The sequence below is a fragment of the Aulonocara stuartgranti genome, assembly GCF_965226115.1.
Source record: "Aulonocara stuartgranti genome assembly, chromosome: 17".
In the NCBI taxonomy this organism is placed as follows: Eukaryota; Metazoa; Chordata; class Actinopteri; order Cichliformes; family Cichlidae; genus Aulonocara; species Aulonocara stuartgranti.
In genome coordinates this window covers 16,051,125-16,077,707 of record NC_138953.1, presented here as the reverse complement: position 1 = coordinate 16,077,707, position 26,583 = coordinate 16,051,125, and the positions used below count along the sequence as shown (strand labels likewise).

Below are 26,583 nucleotides of genomic sequence, written 5' to 3'. Positions count from 1 at the left end.
CACGCTGTTTTTGTTCTTCACAAATAACATCTGAAAGGCTGCAAACTGATGTTACAATTTCCAAAAGAAATTCATATACAGACAATACAAAGATTAGGGGTTAGGGGAGGAAGACAGGACAAAAATATGATGTAGAAGAAAGCCAGAGATTATCAATAACTAATAATTAAATGCAGTGAGTGAAAAGAGGTGAGAGAAGAAGGAATGCTCACTGCAACAAGGGAAGCCCCCCAGCAGCTTAACTCCCATTCTACTTTTAAACATCCTGGGAACCACAAGTAAGCCAGCAGTTTGAGGGTTAATTGGGGTGATATGGTACTATGAGGTCTTTCAGATGAGATGGGGCCTGATTATTCAAGACCTTTTATGTGATGAGAACAATGAAAGAAAGGAGAAGGAAGAATTATTTACACGAAAGTGATTGAAATTTTAACCAGATGTTCAGTGATAGCTTACAGCTGTACTATGCTTTAAACTACGTATTTCACGTGTTGTCAATGTAGCCACTACTCTCTCTTTTTTTGAATCATTCATTTTAGAATGAAAAGGGTATTCCTAATTTATCAGTTTCTTTTTTTATCATGAAACACCAACATTTCCACTTTTCTTGAGCCATTAATTTGAGGTTGTTAATTAGTTTTTCCCAGTTAACAGCTATCCTTATTTTAGCAAACAGTTACAACCCTTTGTCCAAGCACCAGTTTTAGTCATGTAAACCATTTATAATTAAACTTTGAATTGTTGTTTCATCCATGATTGTTACAGTCCTCTTGCCTGAGAAGTCTAGGGGAGCTATGGAGTGTAAAACAGTGTCAGTAACACAGTAACAGTAAGTGTTAACAGACCAAACCATAGACTTAGCCTCCAAACAAATTAGCCATTGTGTCAAAAGGTTTTTTTAAATTTTATTATTATTATTATTATTAAAAAACTTTTTCAATTTTACAATTAACTATTTAAAATTAACTTACACAATGAAAATGAATAGGAGAAGAAAAGGGAAGCAAATTAACACCAGGGTCTCCTAGACCACAAAACCCTCCAACTGTTAATAGAAAGTACACAAACACTATTCTCAAGATTGAAACCAAAGATATATCGCCTGAAGTCCTTGGGTGGCCTCAAAACAGGAGAAAAAAGTACATAAATAATAATGTCAGACAGCCCCTAACAAGCTTCCACTAATAAATAAATTAACCACTTTACCAAACCAGCTGAACAAACAGGTCCCACAAATTTGCTGCTTTTATCTTGTAATATCACTTTAAGAAAAAGCAGAACTACATCAACTACTATTACTACTACATGCACGTAGTGGCGGACAAGCAGAGGAAGATAGCCGTAGTGGTAGACGTAGTGATACCGAATGACAGCAACATCAGGAAGAAGGAAGACGAGAAGCTGGAGAAGTACCAAGGCCTCAGACAAGAGCTCGAGACGAGAAGATAACAGGTAACATGGGTGCCAGTGGTAACTGAAGTGCTATATATGTGTGTATGTATATACATAAAAAAAAAATATATATATATATATATATGCAAAAGATGGATTGATAGATTTTCGATCCCTTTCTCTCTGTCTTTCTAGACAGAGAGAAAGAGAGAAAGGGAGGTAGAGAGACGGATAAAAATCAATTACACTTGATGTATAGTGTGGTTCTCAGCTTGTCTTTTGCTTCAGAGTGTCATTGTTAATGAGATTCACTGACTATCCCAGCTGCTGATCCCTGACTTCTAAGAAGGGGGTTGTCTCTGTGAGCCCACAGGGAGAGATAAATATAACTAAAACCTTTTCCTCTGAATGAGGCCCAGTCGATGGTCAGCTGATGCCCTGCATCTAATCCAGACTGATCGGAAGTCTGTTAGGTCAACACTTAATGTTATTTTTCATTCATAAAAGCAATCATGACACAGAACATTACAAAGCATTTATTTCCTCAATCACCTGGCAATGGGCCAAATAAGGTTTCACAAACATCTAAGATTAGGGTATATTATGGGCTGGAATGATATTGAGGAAGTGCTTTGCTAGTCTCTAAAAAAAGAAGTTTTACCTCCACCATGGAACCACAAACCATCACATTTCATCATCATGTTAGCACATCTATAGAAATTTGACAGTATTATTGAACCTAAAAAGGTTAATGGCCCAGAAACTAAAACATGTTAATATTTCTTAAGCAGAAAAACACTTTTTGAAGCCAGACCTATTTCAGTGATAAGCTATCATTAATTCTTTCAAGAATAAGTCTAAAACTATTTAAAGCAGATGTAGGCCTTATAACACTAACCCTGATTAAAAATTACAACCACTATCTGAAAAACCTTTCATTTTAAATTGTGACTTCATTCATCTTTTCTACATCCAAATGTAAGTAATTCTCTGAGTGTAACCCTCATTACATCACTCACATGGTATTTGGGTCTTCTAACTAAAATAGGAGAATAGGAACATAAATGCCATCATTGCCACACCTGGCCAACATCTGGCTGACATACACCCTGCCATGACACCAGTCAGTCAGCAGTGCCAGTATGATGCCGGATCTGGGCCAGACCTGTTTTCTGTGAGCCTGGGCCACATAAACCAAACCACAATCGGGCCAGATGTGGCATGCCATCACATAAACACTGCCATCTATGGCAGGCCTGACCCATATCTGGATGACATACCACTTACCATGCCAGCAGTCAGCCAGCAGTGCCGGCTTGACACCAGATTGGCACAGACCTGTCTGCTATGCGGGTTACCTCTCATTACATCTGAGAAAAGGTAAAAAGACTTAACATCCAGCCTTTTATGTTTAAAGCGATACAGAGTGCTAAACAGAGTTTATCTAAATGTGCTTTTGCTAATAGTAAATCATTTCTATTCTTAATAAAATATATAATCAAAGTATAGTTTGAATTAATATTATGAATGAGAAATGCAGTTTAAGTGACGAAAACGTCTGTTCTAATGTCTTGATTTTGTTTGCGTAGACCTGATTCATAGACCGCGGAAGATTAGTGTCTGTGTGTGGCTGCAGGAACGTGAAAAGATAAGAAATGTGTCTGCGGGCCGTCATTATACACGATTCTGAATGAGAGAAATGGTATTAACTGTGTTGTAATTGTTAAACACAGAACCATAAGTTGCATGTCATTTTGCTGATAGTTAGTCATGTCCAGAATCAAGGACTGACTGACCCAATATAGACAATATCTGCACTATCCAATGTCCAGTGTTTAGTGGGTGAGTATCAAACCCTTGCACTATTTAACTCACCAGATCAAAGTCAGAAAGTTTTATTGTCTGGATGCTTTAAGATGATTAAAAGGGGAGGGGGGTATTTCTGTTATCTGTTACATCATTCATCACTTCTGACAGTAATTTTGAATCTTAGCAAGGTCAGATGACTTTGAATGAATTCATCTGTCGTCAGAGGAAAATATGTTGCTTATTATATTCAGTTGAATCTCCCTTTATTTCCAAAAACAAAGAAGAAGAAGAAGAAGAAGAAGCAGAAGAACTAAAAGACAAAACAAATTTTTTGTGACCTCTCATGTCCAAATACATGAACTACATGGTGGGTACTGGATGTGCGTGGGGGGCTGAAAGCACTCAAGGGGCCAACCACCCCTACATGAAGGCAAATAAGCAGAGACTCTGCCTGATACCCTGTCACAAAATTCTCCTCTCTAAACACAATGTAGCTCACATTCTTCTCTTGCATAAGAACACAAAGCCTTAATCTGGTTTTCCCATCGTATCCTGATTATGAAGACTATATGCCGTTTTGCACCTCCATATCTTTATGTGTTCAATACTTTTTCCCTGTGTCATTTCACATTATTATGCATAGTTAAATTTATGGACATCTATGGTTTCATTTGTTTGTATGTTTGTATTTGAAAGTCTGATAAGAAGGACCCAACACACAGGCATTTTTCTGCTCATGCAGCTTTCCAGCTGCACACTACACTGCTCTCCCACTAGGCTCTAGGGTCCTACTCGAAAGGGAAGGCATGATCAGATGATGGAGGTCAGCTTTGTAGGTCAGCCTCCCCTGACACCACACCCTGAATCACTGCTCCACCAATCACCTGCAGCTGAGGCACAAACTACACCTGCCACAGAAGAGTCGTTACCTATGGATGATCATGCCCTTCAGATAGCCATCAGCATATGGAGCATGCAGACCCAGCACCCAGTCCAAGAGGCCCTGGAAAGTGGCTGGCTCTAGACATGCTGAACTGAAGTGTCACAGACTGCTACAAACCATACCCCACATAGCAGACAGGTCTGGCCCAGATAAGGTGTCAAACCGACACTGCTGGCTGACTTCTGGCATGGTAACTGCTATGTCATCCAGATATGGGTCAGCCCTGGTGTAGATGGCTCTATTTGGGGCGACCGTGGCTCAGGGGGTTGGGAAGCGTATATGTAACCGCAAGGTCGCTGGTTCGATCCCCGGGCTCTCTGTCCTGGCTCTCGGTCGCTGTGTCCTTGGGCAAGACACTTTACCCTACTGGTGGTGGCCAGAGGGGCCGATGGCGCGATATGGCAGCCTCGCCTCTGTCAGTCTGCCCCAGGGCAGCTGTGGCTACAACCGTAGCTGCCTCCACCAGTGTGTGAATGCGAGAGTGAATGAATAGTGGCATTGTAAAGTGCTTTGGGTGCCTTGAAAAGCGCTATATAAATCCAATCCATTATTATTTATGTGATGGCATACCACATCTGGCCTGATTATGGTTTGGTTTATGTGGCCCAGGCTCATAGAAAACAGGTCTGGCCTGGATCCGGCATCAAGCTGGCACGTCTGACTGACTGGTGTCATGGCAGGGTGTATGCCGTCCAGGTGTGGCAATGATGGCACTTTTTATGTTCCTATTTTAGTTAGAAGACCCAAATACCATGTTGCAATACTATACTGCTATGGTAGCCAATGTTTCTGTGATGGACCGAGTTGAAAAACAGGAGGAGCCTAGGAATTATTAGAAAAACATAGTTTCCATTTATTTAACCCCCACAAAATTATATTTACAAGACTAACAAATGTTGAGCTCATAAAAGAGGTCAAAGAAACAAAGCTGAACTTAGGCAAAGACTGCAACCTTAACCAACCAAATGACTGCCCAAACATACATAATTGCCCTAAAACTGAAATGACATACTAGGGTATATATAATGGCTGATCAGACCATTGTGACACATGAGGGGTAACAAACAAAACACAATCATAAATCACAACAATGCAGTACAATCTAGTTTGTTAATAAACTAAACACTAAAGAAGAAAATCAAAAAACCCCATTAAACCCTAAACTCAAATATTTAATTAAATACAAATACTTTGTTTTTAAGGTAAAGAAAACACACATTCCCCCTTCAGCAGGAAGTGGTGGTGTGGTCCAATTATCTTCCTTCATATTTAATGGTTTCAAACCCTGGCTACCATCTTTTGTCCAGCAACTCCCAGGGATGATGGCAGGTAAGAAATAAAAAGACAAAAGTTAGTCAGAAAGCAAAGAAATTAAGTAGTATGAATACATAAATAAACTAAATGTGCGCGCTTACAAATAGAACAAATGTATCCAAACCAATCAATGAAGTTATTGGCAACTAAAATGTATTACTATGTTCAAATGAATGAAAATACAAAAGTTACCGACTTTAGAGTGTGGCCATGGGTTTGGCCATCACAGTTTCAAATGCAGGTTTGACAGGTTAGTGAGTGTACACTTATTTGTGAGAGTTTACTCATGTTTGTGTTTGTTAGTGGTTTGATTCCTGGCTCTTCCAGTCTGCATGTCAAGTATCCTTGGGCACGATACTAACCCAAACTGCTCTCCAATGCATCATTGGAGTGTGAATGTGTCTGAACGTAGTACTCAGCACTCAGTTTAGAGAAAGTGATTGGGCGACTGTTGATGTTGCTTTGAGAGTAGAAACGCCGTTATATAAGAATCAGTCCATTCACTGTCCGAACAGTTCCAGCAGCAGTATTAATTGATATATTGTTAATTATAAATTATCAAAATTATTCAATTCAAAATAAAGTTGCTGCATTACCTTTGTTGAGACATTTTTAATCTGTGCTAAATATGGTACATGTTGTTATTACATGGCTTGATTAAGGTACACATTAGACTGACATCTGGAGCCACAGCTGAAACTGTTCTGGGCCAGTACAGGACCACCAGTGTGTCTGCAACTGACCTTGCGCTGGCCCACCTCTGGCAAACCTGATCTGGGCCACCAAAAGGCCGTCATTCTTTGCGGTAAGTGGGCCATGTGTAAGCACATTGTGTGGGCCAGATCCGGGCCATACCAATTTTGCTATGTGGGACAGAGTGGAGAAGGCCATTTTTCCCTTTTTTTCTGCCAGTAGCCTTTGGTTATCCATCTTATCACTAGCGCCAGAATGGTTTTTGTGACGTTTGTTTTCAACATCTGTAACTCCTGTAACTTCTGAACCATTTGCTCAGTTGAAAAGATTCCAGCGGTTCCTGAAAGCACCAGCTCTACGCTTTTCTGTGATATTAGGGTCATTACGGTAAATTCAAGTCTCGCAGCAGCCCAACGAAGGCAAAGGTCACTTGAGAGAAGAGAGAGTGAGTGTGATGAAAGGAGAAAACGGACATTTTATCAGGCATTTGTCTGTTTTAAGTTGTTTTTGTTTTGTTTTGTTTTTGCTGTTTGCTGTGTTGTCTTGTTTTATTTGCAGATATTTGGATGTTGCACCCCGCCTAGGATTACTGTAATGACCCTAACATCACTGAAAAAGGATGGAGTTGATGCCTTCAGGAGCAATTGGAATTTTTTTAAATTGTGCCAGTGGTTCAAGAGTCACGATAATTTGACATACAAAGCCAGCACTCCCATCGGGTTTTAATGAGTTAAATCCAGTACTGTGAAAAAACCAGCCTATCCAGTCCAGGAGCTCATCAACCTGGGGCATGTAATAAGTGTCAAACTCTGAGACTTCATTCACCTTGCAGTAGTCAACACAAAACCGTATAGACGCATCTTTCTTTACCACAAAATCTATTGGGCTACACCACGCACTGTCTGACTCTTATAATATTTATAACATTAGTTTAATTAATATTACTATATTTTTAGCATTTCAGCCAATTCCTTCTGTACAATTTTTCTCTTATGTTCAGGTAACCTGTAGGGTCCTGAACACCTCTGGCCTTCAGCCTCTCTCCATGCTTTTGTCAGGTTGAGGTGAAATATCTCTGTGACTCCTCCCCTGTCCAAAAAATCATCGCACAAAGTGTCCTTGCCACTTGGCGAATAACTTTGAGCTAGAAGAAGGAAGTAATACAAGTACTATGTCTCTCAGTGAAAATTGCCTGAGCCTAGTGACTCTATTGTACAGGTGCTGCTAACATTTCCTCCTGATATAATCTGCTCAATGTGTGCAGCTTTGCTCTCAGGTCCAGAACATATTGAATCTCATGTTTAGGTGTTGATCGATGCTGGCGGCTGCAGCCCGCAATGCGGATGCTCAGCAGTCGGCCTTCTCTTCCTCAGGGCCAGGGTGCAAGCCATAGAAGAAGGGTCAGTCTTCTGGTCCCATCTGCCCCTCCCTGAAGAGGCAGTGATGGTCCTCCATGGAGAGGCCCAGCCTGTCCAACATTGTTCACCCTACATCAGGGCCATCACCTTTTACACTCACTATGTGAGTGCATTTAATTATTTGTTATTATTATAAGTCTTTCTCCCCTCACTCCAACCTGTCATGGCTCGAGGTTTCTTCCTGTTAAAAAGGACTTTTTCCTTCACACTGTCGCCAAAGCTCTTGCTCATAGGCAGTCATATGATTGTTGGGGTTTTCCCTGTTCTCTTTGTATTATTGCAGGGTCTTTACCTTACAATATAAAGCACCTTGATGCAACTGTTGTTGTGATTTGGCCCTATATACATAAAATTTAATTGAAATGAACTGAATGACATGGTTGCTGCTGCAGGGAGGCTGAGGTCCTCCTCTGATAATAATGGCAGCAACCTCAGGACCCATTCTTCAACTGGATTGGAATGGCTAGGGGTCGACCTCTTCCCCCATCCGATGGAGTGTCACTGCCAGGGCAGGGGTTAGTAGAGGGGTGTCGGCGATGAGCCAGACTGAGCGACCAGGTCCTCCAGCACATTTGTCCGGTGCTCAGCCTGGTTCTACAGCCAGACTGTCCAGTCTGCTACATCTGACTGACTGTTTAGATCCTGCCTTTTCCTCTTTTCCAGATAGTGGTGGGTTCTGTTTTATCTACCAGTTCCACTTACAGGTTTCACTAACTGAGTACTCTGCTTTGCCCTCCTATGTTCACACCTGCTCCTCCCATTCCTTATGCTCAGTCATTCTCATTGCCCATTTTCTCAATTATTAAGCCAAAAATAAAGATAAAATGACCTGGTTATGATCGCTCACCAACCTCATATTTTACTGATACTACAGTTTAACCTATCACTGTAATAATGGGCACAAAATTAATAGTCTTATTTTTTTTAAACCAAATTTCTAAATCCAGAATTAATCATATAATTTATGTGCTCTGTGAAACTGCCAAAGCCTGACAGTTCAGCAGTTATTTCCCTTCTTAGCTTCAGGTCCTTTACCAGTATATTACCTTTTTACCTCTCAGAAATCAGACATTTTTGTACCATTGATACTTGGCTTTAACCAGGGCACCGCTGCCCCTTGTGCCCCCCTTAACTGCTCCACACTCTTATTTTGAAACCACAGGAGATCGCGCTTTCACTTTGTAATGGCCAAACGTCAAAACTACCTTCATCAGCCATCAGGTGTGCTAAATCTGTGGTTCGTTTCAAAAAAACCAATTTCTGTAGGTTAGCTTTTCTTAAATCTGTGGCCCATTATCTGTGCTTTTTGTTCTCCTTTAATTCCTGCATGCAGGGATGAATATTATATTATTTATTATTATTATATTATTGTAGACTCACTACGGGTGTCAACAAAAATGTAAAAATAACTTTCGAGTCTTCATACCTTGCCATAATACATTTTCATTATAATGATCTGGTGTTTATAAGTTGTACATTTGACTTCCCGTGTCTGAAAAAGTTGTTGAAATGTACAAATGTAGAACTTTGAATACCTAAAAGGCTTTTTGCCACATGCCGGGGTTTATGAAGTTTCATATCTTATGAAAGGAGAAACAGCTTTTCTGAATCCAGCTGTGAGGATGTCCGGTTGTTTTACTTTAGGTCTGCTGAAGTCAAACTCCAAATACCAGGAGATGGTCTCTGGGCGAATGCACGCAGGGAACCGTAGTGTTTAGGCTGTGCTGAAAACAGCGCTCTGCCCTGCTAGGACTACATTTCCCATCGCGCCGCGCGCTTTTTCTTCCCCCTTTCCTTCCTTCCTGCAGTCTCGGCCCTTCTGCCGTGAAAAGGAGGCTGTGAAGTCTGGGCTGTCCGCCGTCACTGAGCCGATCCTGAACCAGCTCGCAGGTACAGTGGAATGGCAGCAGAGCGCCTGCTGACGGACCGGAGCCCGCGCTCAGCTGTCGTTCCGGGGTCTTGAACAGCTCGCTACCGCCGCTGGAGCCTCGGAGCCTCGGAGCCTGGAGGAGCCGCGGGTGGAGCTGCAGCCTGTCAGGCCGAGCCGAGCCGAGCTGCTGTCATCTCCCGTCCGTTAATGATGCTCAGCAAGCTGCAGAACTGAAGTATCGGCAACCCGAAAGCAGACCAGAGCATTTTTCACTGCTCCCTCCCCCTCAGGTGAGAATCCGGCTGCACACCTGGAGGTTCACCTGCCCCCCCCCCGAGACACAGCGACTCGCATCGGTTTGGTAGTTGTCCTGTGAGCAGGCTGGACCTGATCAGAGTACAGGTGATCTACCCTGTGACCTGTCATTTCAACGCGACTCCTCCATTTTGATCGGTTAATCAGGTCTTGATGTAACTTGAGGTCCTTGGTGTCTGTCAGCCTTTTGTACAGGCAGGTTTGGGTGGGACTGTGGTGCAACATGACCCTGACTGAAGCACACTTTGTGTGATTTTGGCGCCTGGTCTAAATTTTCCCTGCACATCGCAATGAGCCAGTGCAATGAGTGTCAACACACTGTACAGATTCATACAAATTAAAAGTGTGTGAAGCTGCTTTATGCAAAGCCTGGCAGCAGATAGAGTACTTGAGTTTCTATTGAGGAGGTGGCGTAAATAGACTTCTTACTGAAAGTGCTCCTGATCACAGAAAGTGCTGAACAGCGGGGTCACACCAAACTGAACATCCTGTACAAACAAAACTCATTTTCCAAAAAAAAAGAAATATGAAGAATGACTGCAAAACAACTCCAGAGAGGCAAAACTACAGACGGAGGATGAACCTCAAACCCAAACTTAAAACCACACAGACATGCAATAACAACCATGCAGACACAACACTATACAAAAACACAAAGCAGCCACCAAGGATCTGGGTCCCCTGTGTGGTAGAGGTAGGCCTTTCACGTGTCTGTACCTACGAGCATGTTTGTCTATGGCCCTTCATACCTACAAAACACAGCATCACTGAATGTGACAGGAAACCGAGAAAAACTGCAGTTATTTAGTGAATAGTAATTGTTGATTAGTGTAATATGTGTAAGTATAACTAACATGAGAAAACTTTGATGGGATAACTCGATAGTTAACTGAGTGCTACGGGGCAGTTTAACACAGCCAAGCCTTCTTTCTTTCTCTGCATTAGCTCGACTAACAAAACCTAAAAGCCCAGCCAGCGATAATGGTTATCAGCATCCTTTGTTATCCAGGGCTTTCAGGTCCAGGCTCTGTGCATGCTCACAGAAAACAGGGAAAAGAAAATGTATCTTTTGACTCTTCTTCCTCAGCAGCTGAGCATTGCTTATTGCAATAGGTTTCATCAGCAGACAAACAGGTAATAAAGGTTACAAGAAATATATTAAAATATATAACAATGAGCTGCAACACTGGTGCTGCAAATAAGAGAGAAATGTTTAGGAGGACTGTTAATTTTGTGAACTAAAACTTGCCATGTGTTTTTGTTGACAGCTGCACATTAGAGCTCTGAAACATTGAATGTTAGTGTGTTCACGTCTGACGCTCCTCCATCGCCTATTGTACAGGAGACATGGAAATCACTTTAGTTTATCACCAGATCAGAGCAAAATTAATCTTACTAATTGGAAAGTATTGGCCTACAAATGTAGATGATGACTTTTTTAGCCTTAGCCCTGTTGGCTGTAATTCCAGCAGCGTAAAAACCACTAAACATGTATACGTTTGCACATCACTAACTGAATGCATTCAGATTCCAGTGACCGTTTGTGCTGCTGTAACTTCACAGTTGGGCTTCATTTGATGATGTTAGTAAGGCATGGCTATTCCCTACTCTCCAACAGAGAATCGCTGAAAAGATGCTGTAAGTAAAAGAATAAAACTGTGGAGGGCCCGGCTGATTTTAAATCGAAAGTTGGAACATAACCTGCTCATAACCAGGTTTTGTGTTCAGCAGAAGTTGCCATGGTAAAAAGAGACCTCTTGATGACACTAAGAACTCTGACTTTAAACTCCGGACCTGATTCAGCAGACAACACTCCAGTGCACCATAAAATAAACCAGAGGGTTCTTATTCTGCTGCTCATGAATAAAATCAGTTTTGTCCAATCAGCATGTCATTATCCTCATGAAGATTGAAAATCATCTGATGAATTGGAATCGTCATAGATTAGACTTGCTGGAGGAACTCTGCTGTTTCCATTACTTCTGGCTGTATCTGATTAAACCCTTCCCTGACCATTAGGTAGCCACGGGCATACTAGGCAAAGACAAACACAAGACTGCTCAGAGACAAAAGTGAGAGACTTGGCACTCAGAGAATCGTGAAATAGAAATCTTTGGGAATAGCAAATACGAAGCAGAATGCCGTTAATAGATGCAGTGCCTGGTGACTATAATCTAGTCCTACTGACACCATAGTATGTTCCTGTTTTTACAGTGGGGCAAAAAAGTATTTAGTCAGCCATCGATTGTGCAAGTTCCCCCACCTAAAATGATGACAGAGGTCAGTAATTTGCACCAGAGGTACACTTCAACTGTGAGAGACAGAATGTGAAAGAAAAATCCATGAATCCACATGGTAGGATTTGTAAAGAATTTATTCGTAAATTAGGGTGGAAAATAAGTATTTGGTCAATAACAAAAATACAACTCAATACTTTGTAACATAACCTTTGTTGGCAATAACAGAGGTCAAACGTTTACTATAGGTCTTTACCAGGTTTGCACACACAGTAGCTGGTATTTTGGCCCATTCCTCCATGCAGATCTTCTCGAGAGCAGTGATGTTTTGGGGCTGTCGCCGAGCAACACGGACTTTCAACTCCCGCCACAGATTTTCTATGGGGTTGAGGTCTGGAGACTGGCTAGGCCACTCCAGGACTTTCAAATGCTTCTTACGGAGCCACTCCTTTGTTGCCCGGGCGGTGTGTCTTGGATCGTTGTCATGTTGGAAGACCCAGCCTCGTTTCATCTTCAAAGTTCTCACTGATGGAAGGAGGTTTTGGCTCAAAATCTCACGATGCATGGCCCCATTCATTCTGTCCTTAACACGGATCAGTCGTCCTGTCCCCTTGGCAGAAAAACAGGCCCATAGCATGATGTTTCCACCCCCATGCTTCACAGTTGGTATGGTGTTCTTGGGATGCAACTCAGTATTCTTCTTCCTCCAAACACGACGAGTTGAGTTTATACCAAAAAGATATACTTTGGTTTCATCTGACCACATGACATTCTCCCAATCCTCTGCTGTATCATCCATGTGCTCTCTGGCAAACTTCAGACGGGCCTGGACATGCACTGGCTTCAGCAGCGGAACACGTCTGGCACTGCGGGATTTGATTCCCTGCCGTTGTAGTGTGTTACTGATGGTGACCTTTGTTACTTTGGTCCCAGCTCTCTGCAGGTCATTCACCAGGTCCCCCCGTGTGGTTCTGGGATCTTTGCTCACCGTTCTCATGATCATTTTGACCCCACGGGATGAGATCTTGCGTGGAGCCCCAGATCGAGGGAGATTATCAGTGGTCTTGTATGTCTTCCATTTTCTGATGATTGCTCCCACAGTTGATTTTTTCACACCAAGCTGCTTGCCTATTGTAGATTCACTCTTCCCAGTCTGGTGCAGGTCTACAATACTTTTCCTGGTGTCCTTCGAAAGCTCTTTGGTCTTGGCCATGGCGGAGTTTGGAGTCTGACTGTTTGAGGCTGTGGACAGGTGTCTTTTATACAGATGATGAGTTCAAACAGGTGCCATTCATACAGGTAACGAGTGGGGGACAGAAAAGCTTCTTACAGAAGACGTTACAGGTCTGTGAGAGCCAGAGATTTTCCTTGTTTGAGGTGACCAAATACTTATTTTCCACCCTGATTTACGAATAAATTCTTTACAAATCCTACCATGTGGATTCATGGATTTTTTTTTTCACATTCTGTCTCTCACAGTTGAAGTGTACCTGTGGTGCAAATTACTGACCTCTGTCATCATTTTAAGTGGGGGAACTTGCACAATCGGTGGCTGACTAAATACTTTTTTGCCCCACTGTAAATTAAACCTGTGTCTATGGGAGTTGTCAGAAGGTGGATGGATGAGGCTGTGGAGGCATAGGAAGATGGGTTTTAAAAGTTTGACTGGCTAAAGAATAGAATATGTCCAATTTTGTGAACACACCATCAGACCAGCCAGCACTGTATGCTTTGTGAACAATAAGCCTTTGATCAGTAGTAACCTGAAAGAACAAAGAGACGAAAAGGTCCAGGAACAAAAGAGCTGAGGAGAGTGCCGCACGATCTAAGGGTGAAGCTAAGGATATGCAAGAGCTCGTACGGGAGGAAGCTGGAGACCAAATTCAAGAAGAACAACACAAGGGATGGGTAGAGGGAGGAGGAGCTGAGGTTTAGGTTCTGAGAGATGATGGTTCTCGGCAAGTAGAAGGATTTCAAGTAGGGATGTTCCTGGCGACTGATTTAATAGTCCACTAATGGTGGAAGAAAATTAGACTAACCCATTAGCCTAAAACTAAGAAATACTCGCGTATTAAGGTAGATTTGAGAACCGTTTAATTGAAAATGTCAAACTCTTATAACATTTATATTCTTCAATAATGAATCATGCCTTAAACGTGCAGCACCTCGACACTATGAACCTCTCCTGATTGACTGAACTCCTCACTCTATCGCTAAGGGAAAGCCCATCTACCTTTCGGAGAAAGCCCTTGTCCGCCACTTGTATCTACTATCATTCACAAAAGATGAGACCAAGATTAACAGATTTATGGTATTTCTCCACAACAATGCGCCAACTGGTGACAGATGGGTGCAAACATTTAGGACACAATAATTTACCTTCATTGGGTAATTAACATTTTAACAATTGGATTAAATGACTAATCTGTATCGACCAGTGAGAAGACATCAGCAATTAGTCGGCTAAGTCCCTACTTTGAAGTATTCACTGGGCAGGATGATGGGGTCTGTGCGCTCTACTACAAAGTGAGTGTAACATATCCAGGGTATATTTCCATTTTCTGGATTCACTTACCCTAACATCGGTTGGTGATCAGGTTACACAAAGCTGGTTATGAATTCGATAAGTTAACCCAGAGTTTCCACAGAGACATTACCAAAGCATTAATGGAAGAACTTCTTTGAGCAGTCTTGTTAGAATGGGGCGTAATCGACACTTTGGAGGAAGTGATTGTTGAAGTTACCTCAGAGAAATTAATTGGAGAGGAAAAAAGTCTAATTGAATATCAATGAAAGTAGCTGTAAATAGTAATACATCTATGACATGGTTATTATTGATTTATAATGGTAAAAATTTTATTTGTCAAGAAATTCACAAAGTCATTACAAGTTAAGGTTAAAGCGATTCTTGGCTCAGCAGAGCTCTGGCCCTTTGTCAGCCTGGCTACAGTGCTGAAGAGAAATCTTGGGCTGTTCGTCTTTTCGTCAGTCAGTGATGAATAGTCCGATGTTCTAGCTTTACATGGGGGCTTTTTTTTATAGAACTGCAAACTTTTTTTCCAGACTAATCATTGATCTTCTAAATTTCTGCCATTTTCTCTCCAACTTATGGGCTATTTACTTTAAGGTGTGCCTTTGAGAGTTACACCAGGGAGTTTAGTACTTCTGATTTGAGGCTTTCTTTTTAGAGGACCTACAGTATGTTGAGTTATACGCAGACAAGGGTGTAACACTATTAACAAGATAATCGACTCTGTAGGGGCAGAGTTTACTTGCTTTCTTTGCACTACTTTGGCACATGACATTGAAAAAGATAACAGTGGAAGAACTTGAACTGAATTATGCACTGCAAATTCCATATGGCTGTAACTTGTTTTTGCTTTTTGCGGATTTGCTTTCCATGATAAGGTAGCATTAGTCACAACACCCCCAATCAGTAATGTCACTGTTTCATTGAAGATTGATGAAAAAAACATCCTGCTTTATTAATCTGGAATCAGATTAATAAAACGGGGTGTCCTTGATGGTTTCCACGTTACTGGCATGACAAGGAGCTCCCATATTATTAATCTGGAATCATTTGCCAGTTTTAAGCAAAAAGGTCCTGGTGTGGGTCAGCACTGATGTGTTGCTGTGTTTTCAGTGTCCCTGCAGGCTGCAGCATGGAGCGTACCGGCAGCATACAGCTGGACATCCCAGACTTCAGTAACTCTGTTCTTTCTCACCTGAACCAGCTGCGTGTTCAAGGCCGTCTCTGTGACATTGTGGTCAATGTTCAGGGCCAAAGCTTTCGTGCACACAAGGTCGTACTAGCAGCCAGCTCGCCATACTTTCGGGACCACATGTCTCTGAGTCAGATGAGCACTGTGTCACTGACAGTGATCCGTAATCCATCAGTGTTCGAGCAACTGCTGTCCTTTTGCTACACGGGCCGTCTCTGCTTGCAGCTTGCAGACATCATCAGCTACCTGACAGCTGCCAGCTTCCTGCAGATGCAGCACATTATTGACCGCTGCACCCAAATTCTTGAGGGTATCCACCTTAAGATCAGTCTGGCTGACCTGGACGAAGAGTCCAGGGATGAGGAGGGGGCACGGGGCTCCAGGAATAGTAGGACATTGGAGGCTGTGGTGCGAGGAGGGGGTCACAGTGGTCTGCGGCTGCTTGGCCCACGGGGAGGTGCAGAGCCATGTGAAGCAGTCAGTCCAGCAGAAGAGCCACTTAGCCCAGTTCCAGCGGTGGAGCACAGCGGGCTAGAAGGGCCAGGGACCACCAGCGGAAGAGCAGGCAAAGAACCGATACTACGCATCAACCGAGCTGGTCAGTGGTATGTGGAGACCAGCAGTGAACCAGAACGGACCGGCAGCGCTGAGGAGAGCAGCATGGATGGGATCAGGATAAAAACAGAGAGGATGGAGGAATGGATTGGAACAGAAGAGCACCAGGAGGAGGGAGGGCCAGTGGAAGAGGGGGCCACGGTGATGATTGACACATCAGGACGCAGTACACTGGTGACTGGACCAGTAGGAACGCTGGGGGCCCGTAGTATCCAGCCATCCTCCAGCTTCAGCGAGACAGACAGGTGAGTCATAGCTAAGATATTCCTCCATGGTTCACTGACTGGTCTGCAGACACCTGATGATGATGATGATTTGTGTGTGGGTTTTGTTCCCCTTTCCTTTTAAATTAACTGATTTTTGATGTCAGGTTTAGTCCCACTGGCAGCGTGGTCGTCCTCACAGAACGTCAGAGAGCAAAGAGCGAGTCTCCTAGCAGGGCAGATGAGTTGCGACAGCCAAACTCACAGGTACAAACACAAACTGTCATAGTTAGTAAACCAGTAGAGACCAACCTTTTTTTTTTTCTTCTTCTTTTACAGACAACTGAAATTATTAAAACACCATGTTTCTTTTCCATGGATAAGAAACATGGAGGAAGTTACCAGGAAAGAGTCAGCAATATGGAGATGTGTCACATTTGTCCCTGTCACTCTCTTTCACCTTTTCTTGCTCTCTTATGTTACGTTTGACACCTTATTGGGAATGTTTTGTTACTCTCATGGCCAAATGAGGAAGTGCGGTGTTCACACTGAAAGTGAGAGCAATGTGGACTCTTCTAGGGTGGACATAAATCACAGAGAAACACAGTAAAGAAATTTAGATATATGAAGTGAATAATAAATACTTTTTTTAAATTTATATGCATCCTGTTAGTATGTGTTATTTAATTATTAAATACAACTTCACTAAGCTTATATAGTAATATGTAATGATTTACAAAGAAACTGGAAACCCAGTGGCTCGTGGTTACTGGCTTACAAAGTGGTTCTTAAATAGATACAGAGTCTATTTAGTGATTACCAGCCTAGTCATGATAAAGGATCACTAGACTCTTCCTGTAGATATGCAACAACCTAAAGAAAAGCACTGTTTTTTTTCTGAATCCCATAACAACAAAAATTAAAGTAATGTGTGATCATTTTGTACATCATTGAAAAATGGCAAAAAGTCAGTTTTGGTCAAATTTTAACAAATTGTCGTTTTTACTGAGCTGTTTTACAGCTGATCAAAAGTTTAAGACTGCAAAAAACCAGAAAACCCCCTAAAACAGAAATCAACATTCCAAACATGAACTCAGTAATGAGTAGCTCCGCCGTTATTGTTGATCCCTTCAAAAATCTGTTGCGGCATGCTTGATGCAAACGTTTCCATGAGGTGAGTGGGAAGATTTCTCCAAGTGGTGAAGACGGCTGCACAAAGGGCATCTACTGTCTGGAACTGTTGTCCATTTTTGTAAACTTCCCCTGCCATCCATCTCCAAAGGTTCTCAGTTGGATTTAGATCAGGGGAACACGCAGGATGGTCCAACAGAGTGATGTTATTCTCCTGGAAAAAATCCCTTGCATTGTGGGTATTGTGTACTGTAGCATTGTCCTGTTGAAAAACTCAGTCGTTACCACACAGACGAGAGCCCTCAGTCATGAGGGATTCTTTCTGCAACATCTGGACATAGCCAGCGGCCGTTTGATGCCCCTACACCTCCTGAAGCTCTATTGTTCCATTTAAGGAAAAAGCACCCCAGACAGTTATGGTGCCCCCTCCACTGTGGCGCGCAGAAAACATCTCAGGTGGGATCTGCTTGCCATTCCAGTAACATTGGAAACCCTTTGTCTCTCTCCCATTTCTTCTTGTTGCATGTTGAAGCTCTACTTGGAACCTTGTTGAGATCTAACCATGCAAAATATGATTTATTTATTTTTTTGCCATTTTTCAAGTGGTCTTAAACTTTTGATTGGACCTTTCCTGCTGAATCTAACCTTTTAAAGGACTTTTAAAATCTCCTTATTGTGCAGTAATACAAAACAATCAGGGTACATTTAAATCACATATTGAATTAAATTGAGTTGAAAGTCTTTACTGATATACGTTATCATAAAAGATACAACTGTCAGTGTAAATGGAAAAACTGATCCACCCTTTGAGGGCTCGACTCACTAAAAATGAAAGATAAAAAATATCACCACAGGCTTGCGTCATAATGTGGGTTAGTAGTGTGTATGGCCTCATTGTACTCATACGCACTGCTAACAACATCTGGTCTTTATGTTGACGAGATGATTGATGTCCCAAGGAATCTATTATAGTTTGAATTCAGTTTTATTTATATAGCACCAAATCATAACAACAGTTGTTTCAAGGTGCTTTATGTTGTAACATAAAGACACTACAATAATAAGTTTTCACTTTTTTTAAAAGAGAAATCTGTTGGCAGTTTCTTACGGACATTAACATACTCAGGTAACGCAAATTTGACCGACAACAGAGTGTGATGCAGGAGGACAGTTTTGTTCAGGGCATGTTTATCTAAAATGATCTAAAGTCTTATTTGATTCATTCTGTCATGGTGTCCACTATGTTAACGTTTAATTTTGCATTTCATTCTACCCATCAGGGAGAGGAGCATACAACGTTTGATATGGGCGGTTACGAGGACTACTTGAGGGAGCAGGTAGGAGATCGCTGGTTCCGCTACAATCCACGCCTCACCTGCATCTACTGCTGCAAATCCTTCAACCAGAAAGGGAGCCTAGACCGTCACATGCGCCTACATATGGGTATAACACCATTTGTCTGCCGCATCTGTGGGAAGAAGTACACCCGTAAAGACCAGCTGGAGTACCATATCCGCAAGCACACTGGCAACAAACCTTTCCACTGCCACGTTTGTGGGAAGAGCTTCCCCTTCCAGGCCATCCTCAACCAGCATTTCCGCAAGAACCACCCAGGCTGCGCACCCCAGGAAGCCCACAGCGCCTCTCCTGAGACTACCACCGCTTCAGTTACATCCAGGGGTGGTCCCAGTGATGAGGCCTCCCCTAGTCAGGAGGAATCTGAAGGTGGAGGAGGTAATAGTGCTGGAGGGCAATATGGAGAGGGTCCCCAAGCCTCTGTTTCTACAACAGGACCAGACTGACCCCAGTGAAGGAAGGAACATGGGGTGGGGGGTGAGTGGGGCAGCATGATCCTGTTGTAACCAAAGCTAACAGGATGTTAAACCCGCTGAAGTCAAAGGACCCCTCAGAGTCTGAAATGAGATTTATCCGCTTTAAACCGCATCTACCTTCACCTACTAAACCGAACAGATTAAGCTAAAATGAAGAAATTCCACACACTCCAACAACCTCATATGCCACAAAGTTCAGTGGTTCTCGTTTGCCTCCGTCTAGTTTATGTTACAGATTTCTACTTTTATATTTACAGGTATTACTGGTCCACAATACAGCATCACAACAGTATGTCTGGTGGAGACTTTGCCAAACTACTCAGTGCCAGTTAAACAATTCAAATCCCTCATATTTGCCTTGAGACAATCTGGAGCCGTTGGATGATGATGATAATAATAATAGTAGTAGTAATAATAATCTTATGCGTTCTATAAGTGCCATAATGGCGTTAAAAGATATAGTTGCACAAAAAAGTTCAATGAGAAACTTAAAACTATTTAGCTGACGGTGCATCCCAGTGTGATTGGAGTTACTGGTCTTTCCCCATTTTCCTGCATTTGGCACGATTCAGGATAGATAAAGTTATTACACTACACACTTTGACACTACGTACATACCTCACTGTACAGCACAAAAAACTGCAGGCACAATCTTCTGTTTCACAATATGACCATCCATCAAAAATTGTAAAATGTATTGCGAGACGGTAGAAAGACGATGTAAGTGGACTGGTTCTCATGTAGCGCTTTTCTACTCTGAGCACTCAAAGCGTTTTATACGACTTGCCTCATCCACGAATTCACACAAACACTTTGCTGTGTGCTTTCTATCTAACAGTCACACACATTTGAGCGACTTGGGGTTAATATCTTGCCCGTGGATATTTGGATTGGAGATTAGAGCAGCCATGGCTCGAACCACCGACCTTCCATTTAGAGGGTGACTTGCTCTACCTCTTAAGTCATAGCCACCCGTGTGTGCCCAATGGAAGAATTTGCAGGTGTAGATGAATATATACTTGGCCGATAAAAATCTGCAAATGTTTAATGTTATTATTTTTGATCGAGAATAGTCAAAAACCCAAATACCTGCATTTTAAAAGAGAGAAGATTTGCCTTCGTCACTGTGAACTAAATTTTTCTTTGGGGAGTATTTTGGGGTTTTGAACTGCTGTATACAAAGTTTTTAACTATTAGTGCATCTCACAAAAATAGAATATGGAGAAAAAGTGTGGCTCTGCTAAGATCCTATTGAAGCTGCTCTGCCAACTTCGTGTGGATTTTTGGATCAGGTTTTCACATCTTCCTCGAAAATACTCCATAGAGTCTCTGTGGGGTTTAGGTCATGTGATTTGGCTTGACAATTAAGTAGAGTAATAGCGTTGTTGGCAACCATGTGGTAGTAGTGGTGGAGCTGTAGTCAGGTCAGTCCTGTTGGCAAAGGAAATTTGCACCGGCATCGCTAGATAGAAACATGAACTCTGTTAATGCAGCCGTCTTCCTGGAAGTTTATCCTTTGACATATAAAAACTCTCCACTCAGCCGGCCTTTTCAGCAGTGACCATCTGTGGCTTACCCTCCTTGTGGTGGATATTAATGATCGTCATGTGGAGAGCCGTCAGGTCAGCAGTCTTCCCCATGACTGTGATTGTGTACTGAGACAGATACTGTGGTTTGAATAGAAATTTTCTAAAATGATAAAGACCTCAGTGCAGTATCTCGGACAGTTTGAAATACTCCATTTCTAATTTTCTTGAGCTATAAGCAAACTTCAAAAATGCTTGAAAATATTGACTTTGTGTGTAATTAATATAGAATATATGAAAATCACCATTGTGAATGAAATTGCCAAAATAATCACTTTTTCACTGTAATTTTTGGAGATGCAGTAGTATATCCCATTGCCTTCGAATGCAACATAGGTCATGTGACTTATTTGTGTCACATGAAAACTATTACATGCTTTCATGTGACCCTGTGATAAAGTCACAAGTTTGTATGTATGTATGCACAAGTATGGCCCTGAGAATCGAATGCGGACGGCTCCATCAGCCTTCCGCTTCTCTGGATGTACACGGGATGTGTCGTAGAACGAATATTGAGAGGCATTCTCACGCTTCATGCAGGCAAAATGGATGGAAAAAGGTCTGTGGGGACTCCAGTCACACTGGGTTAATGAATTTGGCGCATGAATTGAATAGAACTTCCTTACAATAGTGTTTTTACTGTGGCAGTTGAACTCAGCTTCTACAGCAGGTTTTAGATCACACTTGACCACCAACAAACTCACAGCAGGAAAACTGGACATGGTCCAGCCTCAGATAAGCTACACAGCTCAATTACCTCTCATCACTACGCAATACAGCTGCAGCACAGCACCACCAGGAAGCGCTCTGCTCCACTCCCACAGAGATCTCAGTCACTTTTCTCAGATATTTTTATAAACAAACATGTATTTATTGTTTTTCTTCAGTTTTCTTGGACACTTTCTTGCTCTGACAACGGGTGTGATGGAAGACAGCTTGTTGTTTGAGGAGAACAAGATATTGGGAAGACCCGATCAGTATCTTGTGTGACAGTTAGTGACGCATTTAATCTACTGCACTTACCAACAAGCCTGAGGGAAAAAAATCAGACTGAAACTAAGAGTGAAGAACAGGTGAAGCACAGGCATTCAAGACACCGACACAGTAGAAAGGTCTGCTGAAGTGACTCCAATTATAGTCAGCACACCGAAGTCTAATCAAAATTCAAAACCATAAAGTGTCAGGAAAAGGGAAATGATCTCTTCGGGTCTCCTTTGGGAATACCTCGCCTTAGAACAGGGGTGGGAAACTCCAGGCCTCGAGGGCCGGTGTCCTGCAGGTTTTAGATGTGTCCTTGATCCAACACAGCTGATTCAAATGGCTAAATTACCTCCTCAACATGTCTTGAAGTTTGTTTGTTTTTTACCGGATAGTAAAGATCATAAAATAATACATTAATATGCTTGCCTTATTTAACCTATTAAAAATATTAGTTTTGTGAGAGTTCAAAAATCCTTCTGTAACTTGTTGAGCACCACAGCACTGCCACAGATGACCTCACCTTCACTCCTGATGTCACAGACATGAAACTGTGACATTTCAGACACTGTTGAGGATAAATGTCTAAACATTCAGAAATGGAGTCTTCACCTAAAAAGGTAGACCACAAAATATATACATTTGAATGTATAAACAGAACACACGTTACCCGACCTTGGCTTCGTTTTTGTGTACGGAGTGCAGTAGAGGTAATGCGTCACTGACAATAGATGGTTCTGATCTGGATGAACGTTGATTGGATATTGACAAGCCAAACCCTGATAGACCAGATGGATGTAGTGGCCAGGCCATGGAGCTGAACTTCAGAAGCCTCCTGTGATCAGAGTTGACCTGTTGGCGGGTGGGAGCAGGTCGGACTATCTGGCAACCAAAGGAAAGATGGCGTGGCCGTGTGGGCCCCTCAAAACGCCAAAACAACTAAACCTCTTATCAATGAGGGAGAACGAGAAGGTCACAAAGTTTTTGTAACAAGAGAACAATAACAAATCTACACACATTATAAGACAAATGTATTTAAACTACTAAGATGTTTTTGTTTTGTTTTTTAAATATGATTAATGTAAACAAGCTAGGAGTAGGCAGGTAGCACACAGATGGACTGTTACTGTTTTCTTCTACAGAGCTGTGAAACAGATTCTCAGTGGATGGTCAATTTTTTTATGCAAGTGAAGCCAGCGGCTCTGTCCTCAATCGAGTGATTGGAGATTTTGTCCCAGATGCCACTGCAGCCACTGCCGCTAGGCTCACACTTCAGGCTAACCAGGATATCAGGTATACAAACTCTTTTCTTTTATTCAAAGAATTGGATGTTTACCTTTCCCACGTAGCAGTATGCTAACAGCTAAACCTCAGTGCAGTATGCACGCTGCAGAAATAAAACTTACCTGTAAACAAAAAAAAAGCAGCAGGGAAGGCATCCTCATGAGTCGCCGTAGAGGTCGGCAAAACCAAGACTGGGAAATATGAAACAGAAATGAGCATGGTGACCTCAAGACCTCTTTCCACAGACTGTGTGGATGTCTCCCACAGTCTGGGTCAGTGTTTAAGTATGTGGTGATCTTGCCTCTAACAGATGTTTAAGTTTTGTCTGCTATGTTGGGCTGGAACGTGACTTTGAGCAGGTGTTTTGAGAGAAATCGCGACTTTTAGAAGCAACCAAAAGGGGCTGAATACAATGACTCGTGCAGGAAATATTGCATAAAATTAAGCAAACATTATTCAATTAAGTTCCATTCAACAGTCACCCCAAGGTGCTGTGTATTGTACCCTACAGAATAACGGGGAAAAGCACATTTATAGAATATTTCATGTTCCATAAAGTGACAATCAAATGATTTTAGCTGCTAATTAATAATCAAATTCTTTGAACAAATTCCCCTAAATGGACATTACTTTTGGAAGGTATTTAGTATTTCAACATGGCTCCATCACATTCAAATCAGGAGCTGATTAAAAACTTTTTAAAACCTGCCGTGATTATACAGATTAAACAGTGCAACGTGCTGGGAGGTATGTGACATGACAAAGAGCAGCTCAAGTCATTTGCCTGAACCCGCATCTAGCAGCAGCCAACACGTGACTTTACAGTACATTTGTGTATTCGTGTTATTTCCTGCATAATTTTTTCAGGTCAAATGTATCCATTTTATTGTAGTCTTAACATGTTATGTTAGCAAAATAATGTTCGTCTCAATTTCAATTCAGTTTATACAGCACCGAATCGCAACAACAGTCTCCTCAAGGCGCTTTATATTGTGAGGTAGACCCAACAGTAATCCATACTCAGTAGGTATTATAGCAGTTGAGGACTTTTAAGTGTGGAACTCTTTAGTTTTGTTGATATAAGGCTAAAAAGAAGACGTTGGCAATTACCTGCTATTTCTTCTTGTGTTTAAACGTGAATTACAAATCCACAGGTACAGGGCTTTCCTGCTGCAGAGTGGGCCTTTTCAGGGTAACAACTAGACATAGGATAGACTGTTTCAGCATTGTATTGCTGTTTCTGGCCATTGACCAACAAAAATGCCTTTTATTTCTGAGAAACCCCACCCAAAAGAAAAAAAAACCTAAAAGAAATGGGTGTGCCACCATTTTCGTAAAATCCCAGATGCATATACTTGTTTTATCATATATAAAGTCCAGTACCAGAAAGCGTAGCCCGAAACACTTTTTCACCTTCAATAATATTTTCTGCACAGGTCAGGATTCAGCCCCTCTATTGATTCAATTACCGACATCATGTAGACGATTTAAGACCTGAGCGTTTCTTCATGTGTTTCATAAGAAGTCTGGTTCATTTTGGTTCACTTTGTGTTTTACATTTATCAGGAATTATCCAATGTATAGAAATTTTTTTAGAGCAGTGATCATGAGAAGTACTTCAAAGAGACATTTCTGACAAAGAACAAAAGATTCAAGTTGCACATGTTGACCTGTTCCAGCATTAAGACATTAACTTGGGGTTTCCAACCACCGTAGATCCAGGAACAAACAGATTGGCCTTCTTTTTTGTGTTTCACGTTCTGTTTCTGCTTCCTCCTCTTTGCCCTGAGTTGAAGGAAAGCAGGGAAGACTTCATGTTTTCACTGAGCAATACATCATTTCAAGTTATTGCTGGTAACAAGCTGCTCCCTTCTGGTTCAGTGTGGTCCTACTTGAGAAATCTACAGCAGGAAAAGTTGGCTTAGAGCTGCATTCAGAAACAACTGCATTTCAAACTTGATCATAAGAGAATCGCTCAACCAAGTCTTTCTCTGCTCAAACATGCAGCTTTGACAGTTTGCCTATAAGGCACCAACAACAAGCCAATCTTCATGAATCTGTCCAGTGGAAATAGATGCGACAGATTTCAGTCTATATTCAAATTATCATTCTGTTGTACATCAGACTTGTATAGTTATACGCAAAAATATTAAGAAACACTTGGTAAAGCAAGCAAATGTGTCTCAATTCACCCAAAATGGGTTGTGAAGTGTAGCGAACACTGAACTGTAAGAGGGAAGGTGCTCAACTGAACCAACCTCGGTGAAATGGCCTCGCCTAGCATTCTTAAATGTTGTTCACTCGTTAGTTTTTGAAGTAAACTGGCCTGTATCTGCTGTTTGCCCAATCCCTTGGAGTCACAAACAGTCTCTGTCATTATGCTCAACAACACGAGCGACGCAGTAATGAGTCAGACATGAGTAAATGTTAAGGCTCATCGCAGTGTTCACCGTTACTTCAGCTACGTTTGCTTTAAACACAGACGGCCCAAATCAGACTTTTCCTCCTCAGTGATTTCTCATGTCCTGATCCGCTTTCATCCTCAAACTGTGAAAAACAGCAGAACCTCCTCATGATCCTCACGTCTTTGAGTCAGTCAAGGTTCCAGCTCATTTGCTTTATTCAGAATGCTAAAGTTTAATTCTCTTGTAATAGGTGCAGTCTAAATTTTCTTTTTCCTACCTGGATAAATCCAGTGTTTAGCACATGAATATCCAGTAACATTGACAACAACATGCCTAACCATGAATCTGATCATTTAACTATATTCACGTAATAACTCTTTAATGTTGATTCCTCAGAGTATATCCTAATATATCAATGCAGAAAATAAGTCAAAGTAAACAAATTTTAGATAGTAAATTAACTTTTAATACTGTACTTTTTTTTTCTTGAAGAGGAAGTACTTAAGTTCTGTAGTAGATGAACCTGAAAGGTTTTATGTGAACATCTTTTATGTTGCATGTCTATTGCTAAATCATGTTGGTGGAGGGTGTGGGAGGGTGGGGGGATGTGAGGCCAAAGGTCAGTTAGTTTAGATAAATGTGAAGATGCTTACTTTCACTATGACCACTAGATCACTCACAGGTTGCATCTCCTTCAAAGGAAATAAAGCACTTTAAGTGACAAATGCCACCGACTCGCCTCTGTCTCCAGCAGCATTCACAAACGTGCGCGTGTGAACGTGACACACACATCTGGAATTCAGCACTACTCTCTCACCTGTTTTCCATGAACATGT

The 26,583-nt window shown here is 41.8% G+C and overlaps 1 protein-coding gene across 2 annotated transcripts; it reads left to right on the top strand.

Moving 5' to 3' along the window:
- The first annotated feature begins 1,359 nt into the window (after positions 1-1,359).
- Positions 1,360-26,472, top strand: zbtb37 (zinc finger and BTB domain containing 37). Of its 2 annotated transcripts, none has more exons than XM_082509681.1 (4): positions 1,360-1,452; positions 15,635-16,573; positions 16,699-16,798; positions 18,943-26,472. In XM_082509681.1, exons 1-4 carry the CDS (start codon positions 1,367-1,369, stop codon positions 19,462-19,464), a joined length of 1,647 nt encoding a protein of 548 aa, XP_082365807.1. In that variant the 5' UTR covers positions 1,360-1,366; the 3' UTR covers positions 19,465-26,472. The 2 variants fall into 2 exon arrangements, with proteins under 2 accessions (XP_082365807.1, XP_082365808.1); XM_082509682.1 differs by lacking the exon at positions 1,360-1,452 and adding an exon at positions 9,361-9,729.
- The last annotated feature ends 111 nt before the right edge of the window (positions 26,473-26,583 follow it).

Coding starts and splice junctions, on each gene's coding strand:
- zbtb37 (XM_082509681.1), top strand. CDS start 1,367: ATGACAGCAACATCAGGAAGAAGGAAGACGAGAAGCTGGAGAAGTACC. Junction 1,453..15,634: donor TCGAGACGAGAAGATAACAG/GTAACATGGGTG, acceptor CTGTGTTTTCAG/TGTCCCTGCAGGCTGCAGCA. Junction 16,799..18,942: donor TGCGACAGCCAAACTCACAG/GTACAAACACAA, acceptor TCTACCCATCAG/GGAGAGGAGCATACAACGTT.